At 24.4% G+C, this 16,629-nt stretch overlaps 1 protein-coding gene across 2 annotated transcripts in view; it reads left to right on the forward strand.

The window, feature by feature from the left end:
* Positions 1–4,061: 4,061 nt before the first annotated feature.
* Positions 4,062–16,629, forward strand: part of LOC129613963 (phosphofurin acidic cluster sorting protein 2) — a 51,442-nt gene continuing 38,874 nt past the window's right edge. For both annotated transcript variants that reach the window (XM_055528317.1, XM_055528325.1), the window contains exons 1-2: positions 4,062–4,696; positions 6,782–7,029. In XM_055528317.1, coding sequence (XP_055384292.1) covers positions 4,113–4,696; positions 6,782–7,029 — 832 coding nt within the window. In that variant the 5' untranslated portion in view covers positions 4,062–4,112. The remainder of the gene's footprint in view (positions 4,697–6,781; positions 7,030–16,629) is intronic.

Here is a 16,629-nt window from a genome sequence, read left to right on the forward strand (position 1 = left end):
TTAGTAGGGCCAATGCGTCTCATAAAAGTCGTTGAAATTACTTGGCTCCTTCTGGTACCTGCCATACAACTTCAAAAGTTATTTGGCTATATCTCAGAAACTATAAAAGCTGTGATATTGAGATTTCACACAAGTGAATATATAGTAGGGCCGATGTGATTGATAAAATTCGCTAAAATTTCTTGGCTCTTTCTGGTAGCTGCCATACAACTTCAATAGTAGTTTGGCACAACCAGTATTTTGAAAAACACATAGTACTGAAATTTTGCATAAATTAATATGGTAAGACGGCAACTTAAAGTCATAGTCTGCCCCATAGTTAGTTATGGCACATTAGTTATTCGCACATAGGATAAATTCGTACGGGTATCACAGAGTTGACAAGGTCAACTCTATTTTTTTTCTCGTTTTAACTAAAAACATTCGATTGTTAAAATAATCTACAATCCAACAACAACTCCAATTGCAAAACTCTTATATAACAAAATTTCAAAATATAATTTAAATTTTATTATGAACTCGTGTTAAACCAACCGATTTTCAGAAAAATATTTTAAATAAATTAAAATATTTGTTTTAATTAAAAACAATATTTTGTTAGAATTATTCTTTGATTGGAACAAAAGAAATAAATTTGAAAAAAGTTCAAATTTCCTAATTATGCAAAGCTATTTAAGAGTAGAAGAAGAAAACCAGATTAGCACGAATTATTTAAATTAAAGTACCGTTATTCTAAAAATGATTATTTTCGTTAATTATCGCGATAAAATCTGCCCCTCCCCCTGCCACTCCTTTTTGCTTGGTTAATACATAATTGAAAAAATTCTGACTAATCGCTATTCAAAAAGTTCTACTTAAAAACATGTAAAATTTTAAAATTATAAGTTCTAAAATTTTATGTATGTTGCAATAGTAGATTGTAAGAGGCAGTCAATGTAAACAAAACAAATACTTAGTAATCATGTGGATTACAGTATAAAGCAATGTAGAGAACATTTCGTCGGCAATTTCTTCATGCCTCTGTAGCTCAGTTGGTAGAGCGTCCGCCTAGAAAGCGGTAGGTCCCTGATTCGAGTCCAGTTCGAGGAGAAAAAAAATTTTTTAATTAATTTTTCTGCCTTTAACTCGTTCCTTTGATTACGTCATCCATCTGTTCTGCAGTTGCATGAAGAAATTTCCATTAAGTTAAATTATTAGTGTAATAAGCACATACTTATTAAATTCGCAACTATGATGTTGTATTAGTAAAATTCATAATCTAAAACTTTATTTTTAAAAAATAATTTTTAGTTAATAAAATTAAAAAATTAAATTTTTCTTCTCAACTTTTATCACAATTTCTTATCATAAACACTTTATTGGGTACGAGCAAAACACGTGTAAATTCTTGATTTACATAAAAACAAAATCTTTCAAAAAAATAAAATTCTCTCTTTTTATAAGATTTAATTTACTTGTAAATGCTTTTTTTACACGCGACACATTTTCAACTTTAATCATAATTTGATATTCCTAACATTTACAAGTATTCTATATAATAGCAAATTCATATGTATTTGAAACTTGAGGAATTTAATAAAAAAACAATGCTACTTGTGTTGGAATTACAAGCAAATACGTACATAACCATACGTAGATAAGGATGTCACTTAATATGAAATTTAAAAAGTAAGCGTGCAATTTCGAAATATAATATTTTTAAAGCTAAATCCTTAAATTTAATATATCTTTGCTTGTAGCTAGAAAAATTCTATGTTAGAGCTAATAAAATTGTGTTAAATCAAATTAAAATTATCCTTATCACTTGTATAGTTCTCGTTAAATGACAAGAACACGTATACAATAATTCGTACAAAAATAGAAACAATTACAAAATTTTTTACATGCATATGTATACATATCCTTGTTATATGATTATTTTGTAAAGGTATGTTAATATTCTCGTGGAACGTATGGGACAAATTTGTGATCAAATCAGAATTGCTATATATTCATCGCCTAAATATTATTATACCACAATTTTAGTGAAAAATTAACAATCGCCTTGATTAGAATCGCGAATTTGAATTATAGCTGAATAAATTAAATTGGTAATAGTAATATTCACACTTCTCACAATTGATATACCCCATTGCTCATAACAGAAAACAAAACATTTTGCCATAATTTTATTGGAAAAAAAGCAATTTTCAAATTAATTTAGAAAATCAAAATCAATAATAATTTAATTTATAAATTTATTTCAAAATATTTAAAAATTTATTTGATCACAATTGAAAATTTTGCTGGAAAATTTAAATAAATTAATGTCAACATGGCAACATTTTGTTTACTCACAATACTCGTATTATGCAAAAAGTCTCTTCACTTATAATTTTAAAATTTCTGACAATTAAATTTAAATTCAGTGAACTGAAATTTTGTTTTGTTTTCTTTTTGTTGTATTTTTCAAAAAAATTTATAAAATATTTTCGAAATTCACGAGAGATTTTGCTATAAAACATACTTAAAGCACACTTATACATTATGCATATATATACATATATACCTACATATTTACATATTTATTTCTGTTTAAATATTCCTACAAACGAAAGACTCTAAAATAGATGACAAATTAATTTAAATAGGAAATTAAATATTTGCATATTGTTAGGCCTATTTAGTTAAATTTAATATACACTCACTTGCTAGATAATTGTACATGAGGCGAAAATAAGTTATTTATTAAATAAATTTGAAATGAAATCGAAATTATAAAATTTGAACTAGAAAATATTGCAATAATATTTATAAAAAAATCAATTTTTCAGGAAATTTTATGGCTGTATCGTGGAAAAGCAATAAAATGCTCAGAAATTTATGAGTTTAATTTTGAAATTTTGTAGTAATTAAACGGTTGAAATTGAAATTAACTCACTACTTCGATTCGGTACTCATAATTCATCTTTTTTTTGTATAAATATAAATTCTTAATCCTAAAAATAATTTACCATAAAAAAAATTACTTTAAAAAAGAACTATTAAAAGAAGGTTTTAACCTACTTAATGAAAATGAAAATAGCAAAAGAATTTTTAATAGTAAAATAAATTTACATAATCCAGCCACTGTCTGTCTTCTTCAGTGTGTCAAAACATAAATACAAAGCTTACCTTATTAAACAACATGAAATCGTGAAACTATCACAATTTTCATAATATCTTTGAAGGTGTGCTAAACGACAAACCACCATAAGCTTATGTTTATTTTAATTAATGAGACATTAATAAGCAATAAGAATTAATAAGAATTTTAAGGCTAAAAATTAGAAATATTAAAACATAATTTCCTTGTACACATTCCTCTATGCATGTGTGCATTGGAACAAAATTATTATATATATGTTTATTTATACACTCGAAATCAGAAGATTATTTCAAATTTAATATTCTGTTTGAAAAAAAGAGAATATTTAATGAAAAGCGATTCATGAACTCTTTTGTATTTCTTACTCACTTAATATTTTATGAATGTTGTATATTACTCTGGAATATACTACAAATTAAAAATTTGCAAAATATTTTGAATTTTTAATATAATTAAATATTTTTAATCAAATTATATTACTTTTACTATAAATGAATTACGTCAATTGATTTTTAAAGAGAATCGAACGAGAATTTAAAGTATAACAAAATTTAAAAGAGAAAATCAAATATATAGGCAAAAAATATAAAATTGTGTCTAAAACCTAATCTGTTACCCTATTTCTTGTCATATAATTTTTAAAATTCACGAGCAATAAAATTTAAAATTTCCAAATGTTGTGCTTCAACTTATTACAACCCTTAGAAATTTTCTAGCTTAACATGAAAAATCAAGCCCTTCTCTTATGAAATTCTGCTAAGTTTGGCCGAAAGCTCCTCTCACTTATTTAATATAACCCAGTTATTTCATCAGTAATAAATTTCGGCGGATGTTTTGAATTTCCAAAATATATATTTTAACTTCAAATTAAATATTATTATACATTAAATATCGAAACTAATTTCATACTTTCCTCTTTTTTGTTTTTAGGTTATGTTCATTGACAATAACCCGTTTATCGTTATTAACACCTTTACCAACTGATATGTCATCATTATCATTAGCTGTTAAAATGCAAAGTTCTAAAAGAACATTACGATCTCATGAAATTCCTGTGCCACAGCAATCAACAACAAATAATAGTATAACAGCAATAACAACAACATCAAGTATATCATCGACAGCATCAACGATAACATCATCTGCAGCAATAACAAATAATACACAAATAAGTGGTATTACTACTCAAGGATATAATTCAATTCAACAACAACAACAGCAACAGCAGCAACAACAACAGCAACAACAACAGCATCAACAACAACAGCAACAACAATTACAACAACAGAATCATCAACAAAATCTTCATAGTGGTATTGGAGATGGTAATACAATAAGTATTATGGGTAATGCTCATACGAATGCTACCGGTGCTGGTATTAATTTGAATACAACATCAATTGGTGTTAGTGGTGGTGTTAATATTATAAATACAACATCTGGTCAAGGTAATATCAGTGGTAATAATAGTACAAGTACAAGTACAATACCAGCACCATTATTGGAAACCGACCTAGATTTACATTTTAGTTTACAATATCCGCATTTTATAAAACGAGATGGAAACAGGTACATAAAAAATTGAATATTATTTTTTGTTTCTTTTACGTATAACTTTATTATTTTACAAATACATTTATAACATGTACAAGAATTTTTTAATTTTATTTCTTAAAATGAATGTATTTTAATAACAGATTTATTACTTTTTATTATGGGTACATTTGTTTTGTTATTGTTATACAAAAAGGATTATAAATAAATTTTCTATTCCTTGTGGAGGAGTATTAGAAATAAAATAAAGCAACCGGAATATTAAAATTTAAATTTAAAGTCATTTATTATTTTTATATATGTACATATGTATATAGCTATGTTGAATTTTCTCTTTCTTATTGTATCTTGTTGCAAACGTATTGTGTTATTTTATCGTTATAAAAGTGTAGTCAATAAATAAAGAACTTTTATACGGGATTTAAATTATATAACAATGCATGTATGTATGTACATAATAATAATAATTGCATCTTGCAGTAGGTCAGATATATGAGAAATATATTTTATATTAGATATATAGAAACTCGTGGGTAGACTAAATTTGTTATTCTTTGTTATTGTTTCTCACACAGAAAGCGTATTGTATAAAAAATAAAAACTCATTAAAAATTTTATTGCTCAACTTTTGACTTCTAATAGTATAAGATTCTCTGTAATTTATAATTAGTGTTATAATACTTTTTTATTTAATAGTTCATAAATCAAAAGATATTGTTTTACAAATAAAAAAATGGCGTATATTGTTCAGTTTACAGAAACAGTTCAAAATGCGTCACAAGAAATGTATTCATTCTTATATTAAAGAAGTTCCTTTTGAAAGTACAAAATACTCCTAAACGTATACTACTCCAATTCCATAACGCTTTCATCTTAACTTATGTAAAGGGTTGATACACGTAATTATATTAAAACATTAATTTCGACAGGCCCCTTTATCCTGACTTAGAGAAAATTAACATAAAATGAATAAAACATTTAAATTTAAATGTAAGAGTAATTTAATTTTATTCAATATTAAAAACAGTAGTTTGGAATGATTATACTCCCTGAAATCTTGAATTTATTTTATACAATACAAACCTAAAAAAAATTTAGTAACTAAAATTTTGTAAGCGGAAGGTATCAGCATAAACCATCCATTTAAAAGAAAATTGTTGTGTTTAAGAAGAGAATTACAGAAAAGAGAAAGTCGATACAATGATTTCCCGGAATGAGAACATTTGAACGGGGGCTTTACTCTTGCGATATTATTTCTTTCTTCTTGTTTTTGGTTATAGCACATTTTTACTGATCAGTTCTTTTAATTTTATAAAGTATCCCAGAATTTGTTCGTAGATTGCCCGGAAGAAGTAAATAAAAGTTAAGAAATTCTAGTGGGTACTTTAAATTAGGATTTGTAATCAGTTTTAAAAAACAAAATAGGAAGTCGAAAAATAAGTGACACAAGCAAATTATGCATCTAATTCTTTGGATTGCTAACCTTGTTGGATAACTGACTTGATAAATTTCCGTTGAACCTAAATTGTGATCAAATTGTCTCAAATGTATATGGATTAAATTCCAACAATATTCAATCATTCTTAAAATTATTTATTTAAAACACAATTATGCAAAAATTTAAATCATTTATGATTAATTGCATTGTTCAACTATTTGTCATTCATTAAAGACCGTAATTTTATTAATCACATGCAATATTTTGCGTACACATAAGAATTGCGAAAAAAATGACTATGATGTTGCAATTAAAAATAATTTCGTCCTCTAATGAAATAAATTAAATTGAATTAATTAAAATCAGCCATGTAAAATGATTTTACAATAAAAGTAGAAGAAAAAAATTCTGGTATTTTATAAGTGCCTACATGTGTAAATTTCAGCCCACTAAATCAATGTTTTCTCAATTGATTTTTATAATTGATGCAATGTCAAACACAAATTTTAAATTTTATTTTATGGTTTTACACATTAATTTTTTTTTCTACAACATTGACATTAAATATTTTGCTAGAATTTTTTCCTGTTTTAAGGAAAATTTAAAAAAAAATTTTAACTTATTTTATCTTTTATTTGTAAAATTTTTTTTTTTTGTTGTAGGCTTGTTATACTGTTACAACGACGTAAAAAATACAAATCACGAACAATATTAGGTTATAAAACATTAGCTGAGGGTGTTATAAGAATGGATGCTGTTTTACAAAAATCAATGGATATGGCTGTGGAATTAATGGCAACTGGTAAAAGTGGTAGACCAGGTACAACAGTTGCAATATTAAGGGCTGAAAGAGTATCATCAATTCCAGTTGATCATGACAATAAAAATAATAATAGTGTTTCACTAACAGGTAAGCAAAAATTTTTATTCATATTGAAAATGTTTTGAATTTTATATATAGAGTTTGTGACCTTAAAGGTTTTTCAAAACTTGTGTATGAAATAGATACATAATTTTTAAAAATGTTTTTAAAAACTATAAGGATATTTAAATTTATTGCCATACATACAATATTAATCCTTGAGAGATTTGAGAGTATTAAAAAAGAAGAACAAAAGGTGAACTAATTTCCAAAGTTTCTTAAAAAGTTGCAAAAAGTCGTGTTACAAAAATTTAGAGCAATTAGGTCAGAAAAAAAAATTATAGTCTTATATATTTTTTTTAATTGAGGTTATGAGTAACATTTTATAGCCTTTTATGACATTTTCTAATTTATTCTTGCAAATATTTTACCTTCAGAATTAAATTCAATTCGTCCTCCTACTTAACTTTGGGGTTTTTTTTATAAGATGATTAATTTCAACTAAAAATATAAAATTATTTAAATTTTATTATAATCCATTTAGTAAGAATTCAGGTTATTTTAATCAATATTAAAGTAATTATCTGAAAAGTAAAAATAAAATTGTGAGTTGTGCATTTTCTTAATTCCTCAATTTAGTTAGTAAAATTCCGTCTTCTGTATTTTATTAATCTTGTTCTCCTTCTCTTTCTGATGTCAAATCATTTTTTACCTTTAGCAGTGTCAACTGTTTGATATTTTCAGAAGAAGCTTCTCCTCCTCCTTCTGTTTATGTTTAAATATCGTATTAGTAGATGTGTGGAAACAAATATTTCAGATGTCTCTCACATACATGGTGAACAAACATAAACACAAATTATTGCTATTTTTTCTGTAAACGGAAACTCTTATATGAGGTTATAAGAGTGAAATATGCTCCCATAATATGCTCTTGAGACTGATCAAAATATAATTAGAACAGAACTAAAAAAATGATTTAAAAAGTAGTGTACAATATGAATCTATTTGCTACAACATGAGCCTATAACACAACCTACACAAGAATAAAATTTGCCCTTTAATTTCTAATACTTCTTTTCTGTATTCATTTTCAAGTCGTCATTTATCTTATGCATGTGTCCTACAATTTTTGAATTTAAGTTTAAATTTTTAATTATTTGAATGTTTAATTCCTATAATTAGTCATAAGATTAAAATTTAATTATGCACACACATTATTTAGTCAAATATGAATATTTGTATGATTGTCAGGGTAAGTGTTACCGTTCTTGTCCTTTTGAGAGTTCATATTCTATTCATGTTCTTAGAAGAATTCTAGAAATTTTAAGACTCATAAAATGTTGAGAAGTTTAAAAAAGAAATACAGAATTGTGATAGATTTGCGAAGCAAGGAAATTGAAAGAAAAATTTATTATTCTTAGAAATATTTTCATAAAATTAATTAAACAAGCTGCATAAATTATAAAGTTTCTTACATTTATTAAACAAATACAAGGTTTGTATTTTATTTTAGTCTGTAAAAATCAGGCTTCGATTGATTTAAATATTGCAAAAACCAAAACCTACTCGTATACTAAAAATTTATTAAATTTAAATGTAATACTTAAAAAATTTTTTCTGGGACTAATGTGGGTACATACATTCATCTCTGTACATATAAATGAAATCACAACTAATATATATGACTGAAGAATTTCACGAACAGCTTTTAAGAGAGTAATTCAGTAGCCACAATCATTTATCATGTGTACACATGAATGCAGACGCTTTTTTTCCTATAACGCTTGTATTATGAAAGCAAAAATTAAAGCTATAAGTGGCGTCAATATGAAATTAATAATACTAATTCAAACATTTACACAAACAAGCATTACTGCTAAAATAAAGTGTGTTTACGATTTTTTAAGTGAATATTCATTCTATGATATTAGAAAATCATTTACGTTCTATTTCCTATTAAAAAATGAAATTTGTGGAAGTCACAATTTGTTTTATTTTTTAAATAAATATTTTCAATTTTGTGTGTAATTTAGAACGTAAATATTGTTATAAGCCTGACTAATTGCAAATAAATAAATTCAATAACAAAATAATATATTGCGTATCATTGCCTTCTATTTACTTTACGTTGACTTGCTTGTTGAAGAGTTATAAAATAGAAAAATTAAAAAAAATTTCAAATTATTTAAAATTAATTGAAATAGCACATGAGATTCATATAGAATAAATCAGAAAGAAGATGTCAGAAATTAACATGATGTAGATAGAAATACAAAATTATTTTTATTCAATTTATTTAAGACTAGGTTAATTAGAACAAAAAGAACATAATATACTATTAAAAAAATTTATGGTTAATAGATTTTCAGTAGAGTTTGGCAACGTAAATCTTTTTCAATGTCAGAAATATGTTCGAACGCAACTAACATATTCGAAAAATTTATGTCAATAAAAATGAAATTGATTTAAATACACGAAATTTAAGATATATGAGGTTCAAATAGGGTTGAATTTGCAAACATTTAAATTAAACGCTATCATTCAAACATAAACGTGCGCATTATGAAGTTTCTCTATTCACAATATTTTGTAAACGATAAACTATTTTGATATTTTGCAATAAATTCTTTTAAACACAATGGTAACACTTTTATAAAATATAATTTGACATTTTAAATGGGTATCCTTTGCCATCTTTATAGAGTATAAAATTTTGTATGGCTTTGTCATTTTCAAATTATATGGCAAATTACAATGTGAATTTTATTTTTAATAGTTAATAATATTTTGGTAAAATTTTCTAAACGGATAACAATCCTATTCAAGTATAGAACAACGATATTCATTTAGGATTCTTTGAAATAATTTAAGTTACTGCATCAAAGTACTTTCTTGTGTCGCTTCCAAATGAACTTTTGTACATTTGTATTCTTAACAACGCTATGCAAAAGCTCGAAAGACAACAGCAAATATTCACTTTAGCGTCAGCTATCATTTTAAGTGTGTGAGTAAAGATTTTAATTTGAAATTGTCAATCACAAAACAAAAATAATTTTAATTGTTTAAATTCTGAGAGTAAATGTTCTAGTCTAAATGTATTAGTTGACTAACAATAAAGAATACTGAAAATTTTGTGATTCTTTAACAAACATGAAAAGCTTTTATGTCTCACAAATTTCTTATTTGTAGATGAAAGGGTACACAAATGTACAAGGGCCTAATAGATTTAAAATTATTTTTTCTTCGCTTTTCTTTTGTGTCGTTTCAAAATTCTTAATTGTATACAGAACTATTTGTATAGCGAGATACTACTATACTAGAATTCAGAAATACTGCTCTAATTTTTACTTACGAAAAACATTGTTAGATAGATTTTAATTATAAATTAAAAAAAAAGGGGAAACTCAATTTTATAGGTATTTAAAAATTTCTCAAAATCACTCGCAAGTTTTTTATGATCAATCATGTGAAGATAGTCAGTGAATTATTAGAGTTGCTGACTTTCACATCAATTTTCATATTAAAAAAATCAAAAACCTGAGGCAATAAACTAGAATAGTCAACATTCAAGATAAAATATTAATAACAATAAAAAAAAATAACCATGTGGTTTTGTATGACAAGAATCACTTTTTTCCGCCTGATTATGCTGTGCGTGACTTACAACTATTTTTACATAAATTTCAAAAAAAAAAAGAATATTCGTAACTAAAACGTGAAAATAAAATTCTTTTTTTTCTTTATTGCTCGAACGCGAAAATAACTTTAATATTTTAATTTTAATGTTTAACTTGTTAATTAAAAAAAGTCGCGCAAATTAATTTTTATTAGTTTATTCATTCATACATTTCAGAAAATTTATTTCGGAAAAACAAAAGCTATTATAAAATATAATTTTAAAAGCACGTGTTGAGTAACGCGTTAGTTTTGTTGATTAACCAAATTTCGAACAGGAAAAAAAGTATGTGATTAAAATTTAAAAAAAAAAAGTGAAAAAACTTCTCCAAAACTTGTTGGAAAAGAAAGTGGGCTTTTGATAAGAAATGATAATTTTTGAGAATTAATAAATTTTCAATTATAATTTTCGTTCCAGAAAATAAGTGTAATTAAAGAGAACCCTTTTGAATTTAACTAGTTCCTACCTACTCCAACCTCATACGTTTTATTCATTTAATTAGAGGTTTCATAAGGTAGACTAATAATCCTCAACAAGCGATTTATAAATACTTTTTAAAGACATAAACAACTCTTAACTCGATGCCTTCTTAACCCCCCGAAACCCCCTATTACCACCCCCCGAAATTTGCAAAATATGAACTTTCGATACCTTATTTTTCTGAAACTGCAATCTTTTCCAAATTTCTAAAAATGCACAATGCTATCATGTTAATTAAAAAATAATTATTTTCCTCGAGCTAACCGTTTAACTCTGGAGCTTAACCGTTTAATTTACCCAAAATTTTAATGCTTCTTTTATTTTGTTTGTTCATCCTAAATGTATGCAATAGTTTTGTGTTTAATTTAGTGTATAATGATGCTAATTTAAATATTGTAGTCAATTGCTTTTACAAGCATTATTTTTACTTTTTAAAGGGAAAAGTGCTTCTTTACAAAAAAACCATTGATTCAAACTTATTAATTGCATAATAAATTCAGAAAATATTATAATATCTTAAAAAATTTATACAAAAATATTTGTAAGTCACCTTATATGGCCATAATCAGAATGTTTAATTAGTAAAATTAATTTTATAAGTTTTCGAAATTCTTCTGTGTAAATTAAAGTGTTCTGTATAAAGCAGTGAGTTATTAAAAAACCCTTAGATTCGTTTTTTCCTCTGGTATAAGTTTTCTAATTCATCTTCTTAATATAAATAAAGATTGAATTGAAAAGTAAAATTCAATCCCCATTTCAGCAACAATTTTTATTCTTAAAATTTATGCATTTCAAATCTAAAAATGTTATAAATAAATAATTTTATGTAATAAACAACAATATGGAAATACTTACACACTTGAATCCGTGTATAACTTCATTTATAAAAAATTATAGTAATCTTTAATAGAATCACGTATTGCAACAAGTAAATAAGTTTAAAAAAATTAATCCTTCAACCAAACATAACTAAAGAAAATTTTAAAAAAAAAATTGCTTAAATTTCCGAATTAATAATTTTACTTCCTCTTTTGGGGTTTAAGGAATAATATCCTTAATAATTTCAAAAATTTTTAAATTAAAGATAATCTCTTGAGTATTTTTTCTAAAAATAAATTGAATTTCATTTAATATGAAACAAAAATTAAATTAAAAAATTTTAATGTAAAATTATAAATAGCCCATAAAAAGGATATAAGCGCATAAAAAGGATATATACACGTTTGTTATAATCTTAAATTTGTATTACAGTTATAATCTATGATTTATATTCTAAATTTTGAATAAATGTAGAAAATATTTGCTACTACTGTGAATAAGGGTAACTGCAATGTTGCTCTGGTCCTTCTTTTCGCAATTACGTTATTAAATCAAGATTTGATGAAGTTATGGGAAAACTGCAATTTCGAAATTATAATAAAAATACATTTTTCGACAAATCTCTACAAATATCCTTATATAGATCTTGTAATTCTTTTTTCACAAATTTTTTAAATGTTCCGAACGAGCTCGTCGTGTTTTTTTTCTAAAATTTTCAATTTCTTCTTATAGATTACCATTTGATTGAAGTTGTGTATGACAAAGACATCCTTTCCAAATATTTATTTTCACTGAAATGAAAGTAGTTTTTAAATTACAAATTTCAAAAAATCGAATATGTAAACTAAAATGTGAATCAAATGCATTCAACATTTGTAGCTGTTCATACAATAGCGTAAATGGGAAGGAAATGGTTTTCAAATAGCTTTAAGAAAAATGTTTTTATTGACTCTTGAACTCATTTCTTTTTTTTCATTTTTTCATATTTAACTGAATATACTTCATATACGTACAAAATTAGTTCATGTCCTTGTAAGGAAACATACTATTAATTTTCAGTGATTAATTTCTTTCTCAAAATGAAAGCCTTAATATTTCATTTCGCTGCTATTATTTGTAATATAAAAAAGAAAGTCTTTAGATTTATGTTTCTAACCATTTTTGAATTTAAAATCTGATTGCATTCCTAAATTCCATTGTGTAATCATTGTAGTTTTCAATCTACAGAGAAGCAATTATTTTCAAAATCCTTTTTTTAATTAGTAATTTACAATTGAAGAAAAAAAGAGAATCAAATGATTTTTCAGTAAAATAGACAAGATTTTAAAATAGAAACCTAATTTGTGCTCTTTTTTTTCATAGAATTTCAAGAAAATTTTCCAGCTTTTCAATGAAATAATTGTTAACTTATAAGATACATAAAATTTTTATATGCTTTTAGTTATTTAGATCATTTTTAAAAAATTAGGAAAAAATTGAAATATGCTTACATAGTTTTATTTAATTTCTTTGTCGTCAGGCTATTTTATAGGTTTATGAGTAAAACATTTATACAAATGCTTGAAACTTGAATTAGAATTAGGTTACAAATTCTTTGTTCTATAGTGATCTATTTAGTGATTGAAACAAAATTAGAACTATAAGAATCCAAAATTTAAATTTTTTCTTGCCCCAAAAAATATGCAAATCTTCATATTTAATCACATGAATTCATAAGGTTTTAGGAAAATTTTATATAAAAGCATAAAAATTATCCTTCCAGTAATCGTTTACTTAGTAAAACTTGCTAAGTTGTGCATTTGCACGTCTTAAAATCTGGAAGTTTCGAATTTTATGCACACAATTTTTTTCTGCATTTTAATTTTATATTCAATTGAACTTTTAATACAATTTAATACAATACTTTTAATACAATTTGCTTTAAAATTAATTATTTCTAAGTTGCATGTGATTTTTATAAATGGAGGCAACATCATTAAATAGTTCTTAAAAGAGATTGTATTTCTTTACAAAATATTTCACGAAATAATCCTAGATTTTTTCCTTAAAGAAAAGAAATCCAAATCCAATTTGAAAAAAATCTTAGAAATCTTAGAAAAAATATAAATTTTTTTCTTTTCTTCTTTTGTTCCCCCCATGAAATAATTCTAAGAAAAAAACCATGTAACTTTTTTGAAAATAAAAGGATAAAATGAACCTAACTACTTTAATATAACAGGAACAAAAAAAAAATTACATGTTATGTATTTTATAAATTTGTAAAAAATTCTTGCTCTTTTCATTTATTTTCGTTTTTTTATTATAGAGAGCAAAACAGCATGTATCAAAAATTATTCGTACATTTTAAATATGACAACAATTTTTCACCTTCCCTTCTCTGCTGTTCATAAGAAATTTGTATATTTTTTATTCTGTATCTGTCATATTATCATCATCATCATCATCATAATCATTATAATCTTCAGTTGTTATTATTATTATCATATTTTTTTTTTGGAAAACTGAATTTTCCAATTGATTAAAAGGCTGTACACAATTTGCATGATTTCAAAGAAGAAATCATAATGCCGCATGTATATATGTACATTTCTATATATATATATGTATATTAAAGTACATTTGAATGTGTACATGTTGTGTATGTAACGAGAATATTATTTTTGATTACGTAATATTTAACAAAACTTATCATTATGATCAAAAACAGAAATATAATTTACAAAGATTCAATACATGTAAAGTAATTGTTTAAATGTTATTATTTCTGTACATATACATACATACAATGATAAGAGAATGATGAAAAAATAATAAGGATAATAATAAGGATAAAAGAAAAGAAATTTTAGGTAATAATTCAAAAACAATTGCAATTTTTATTTTCTTTTTGTTTTGGTTTTTTCTCTTCGTTCATACTTTTTTTTTGAAGTTCTTGAAGACAACAAAGAATTTACGAATTAAGTTTATATTTTAAAATTTTCAATATTTTCCAATTTATGGTAAAAAAAAATTCGAAGTGGTGCCAATGCAATTTAATCAAAGCTTTAATTTTAAATTTTTTCATTTTATTATTTTTTGTTTTTAGTCGTGCACTTCAATCAAAACTCATCCTTTAGATGTTCTAAAAGCAATTATTTTACTGATTTGTAATTTTATTGTTAGAAAACAATTTTTGAAAACAATTCAGAGTAAAATTAATAAACTTATTTTATGAATTTCTTTCTTCGAAAAGTACAATGAAAACCTTCAGATTAGTGAACATCACAAAATTTCAAAATACTTTGTTTTGCTCTTAGACGGTTTATAATACTCTTAAGCGATAGTGGTCTCAAATAATTTTTTATTTTTTATATGACTTTTCTTCTTAAATAGTACCATTTTTTCTTAAAGACGAAAATATATTACTGAAACGTGAATTTTTCCACACTCTTTATTTGGAAGTTCATAAAAAGGCAATGATCCTCGATTCTATAGGATACTTTATCTGTTAACCCTGTAAATTTGTAATTTAAATGAACAAAATATAACTAGTAACTCTAGAATTTTAACAAATATACTTGCTCAAAATTTTCTCAAAAAAAAATCTTTATTCTCTTGATTAAATCTAAAATAAAATTGATTTTCAAAATTTTTCTATTAATTAAGAGCCTATCTATTAAGAGAAAATTATGATTTAAATTCATTTTAAACTTTTTGAATATAAGCCTGACACTGAGCCATACTGATTTGTTCTGTTGATATTTTCCAATTTTTTCGATATTTTGTTGAAAGTTTTTTTTTTCAATTAATTTATTTGCAAGAATTAAAGTACATAAAGAACATTTTCTTTATACATAAAATTTGTTCTATCAAAGTATGTATACTAATTTTAAAATATGCTGTGGGGAAAAAAATAAAAATAAAAGCATAATCAAAAAAAAATTTTTGTTTTTCAAATTTACTGCCTTAAGCTTTCTGAATCTCTTTGTATATACAAACAAAAATTTTCATATTATCCTTTTTGTTTTTCATTTAATGATACAAGATTTTTATTCGTATATTAAGAAAATTTTTTCTAATTTCTTGAAATTCAAAACATATATATGTATATATATATATACAAGACAAAATTACATACTACTTTTTGGAATTTTTTTCTTTTAACATACTAATTTAGAAAATAAGTCTACAGTTTTGTTGATAAGTGACTGAAATATGCTAAAATTAAAATTTTATTATTTATGGTTTATCGTTCTATACTTTGAATTTTTAATATTTAATTAAACAATTTTGTAGTAAGCATTTGAGATAGAAAATTTAAAGAAAAATTCGAAATTCAACTATTTGGTATTACTAAAAACAAACATCATTTTTTTTTTGCAACAAAATTTTCCTGCCCCATAAAGTATGCAAAATTTCAGGAAAAAAAAAATGATCAAATACGATAATTAGCTTATCCGTGTAACCAAGAAAATGAAAACAAAATTGTGGTGAAAATAACTTGTATTAGTGTTTTAAAACTAATTACAAATTGTTTAAACGTACGTAAATTAAATAAAATTAAAGTAGACATACAATTATTGATACGGATATTAATAACCCATAATGGCATTATAGGAAATACGGAAATACGGGAAATGTGATTTATATTTAAGTGTAATATTCACTTGATATTTCACAAACCTAACCACAAA

Source organism: Condylostylus longicornis, unplaced genomic scaffold (assembly GCF_029603195.1).
Source record: "Condylostylus longicornis isolate FDR11 unplaced genomic scaffold, ASM2960319v2 ptg000004l, whole genome shotgun sequence".
Taxonomy (NCBI): domain Eukaryota; kingdom Metazoa; phylum Arthropoda; class Insecta; order Diptera; family Dolichopodidae; genus Condylostylus; species Condylostylus longicornis.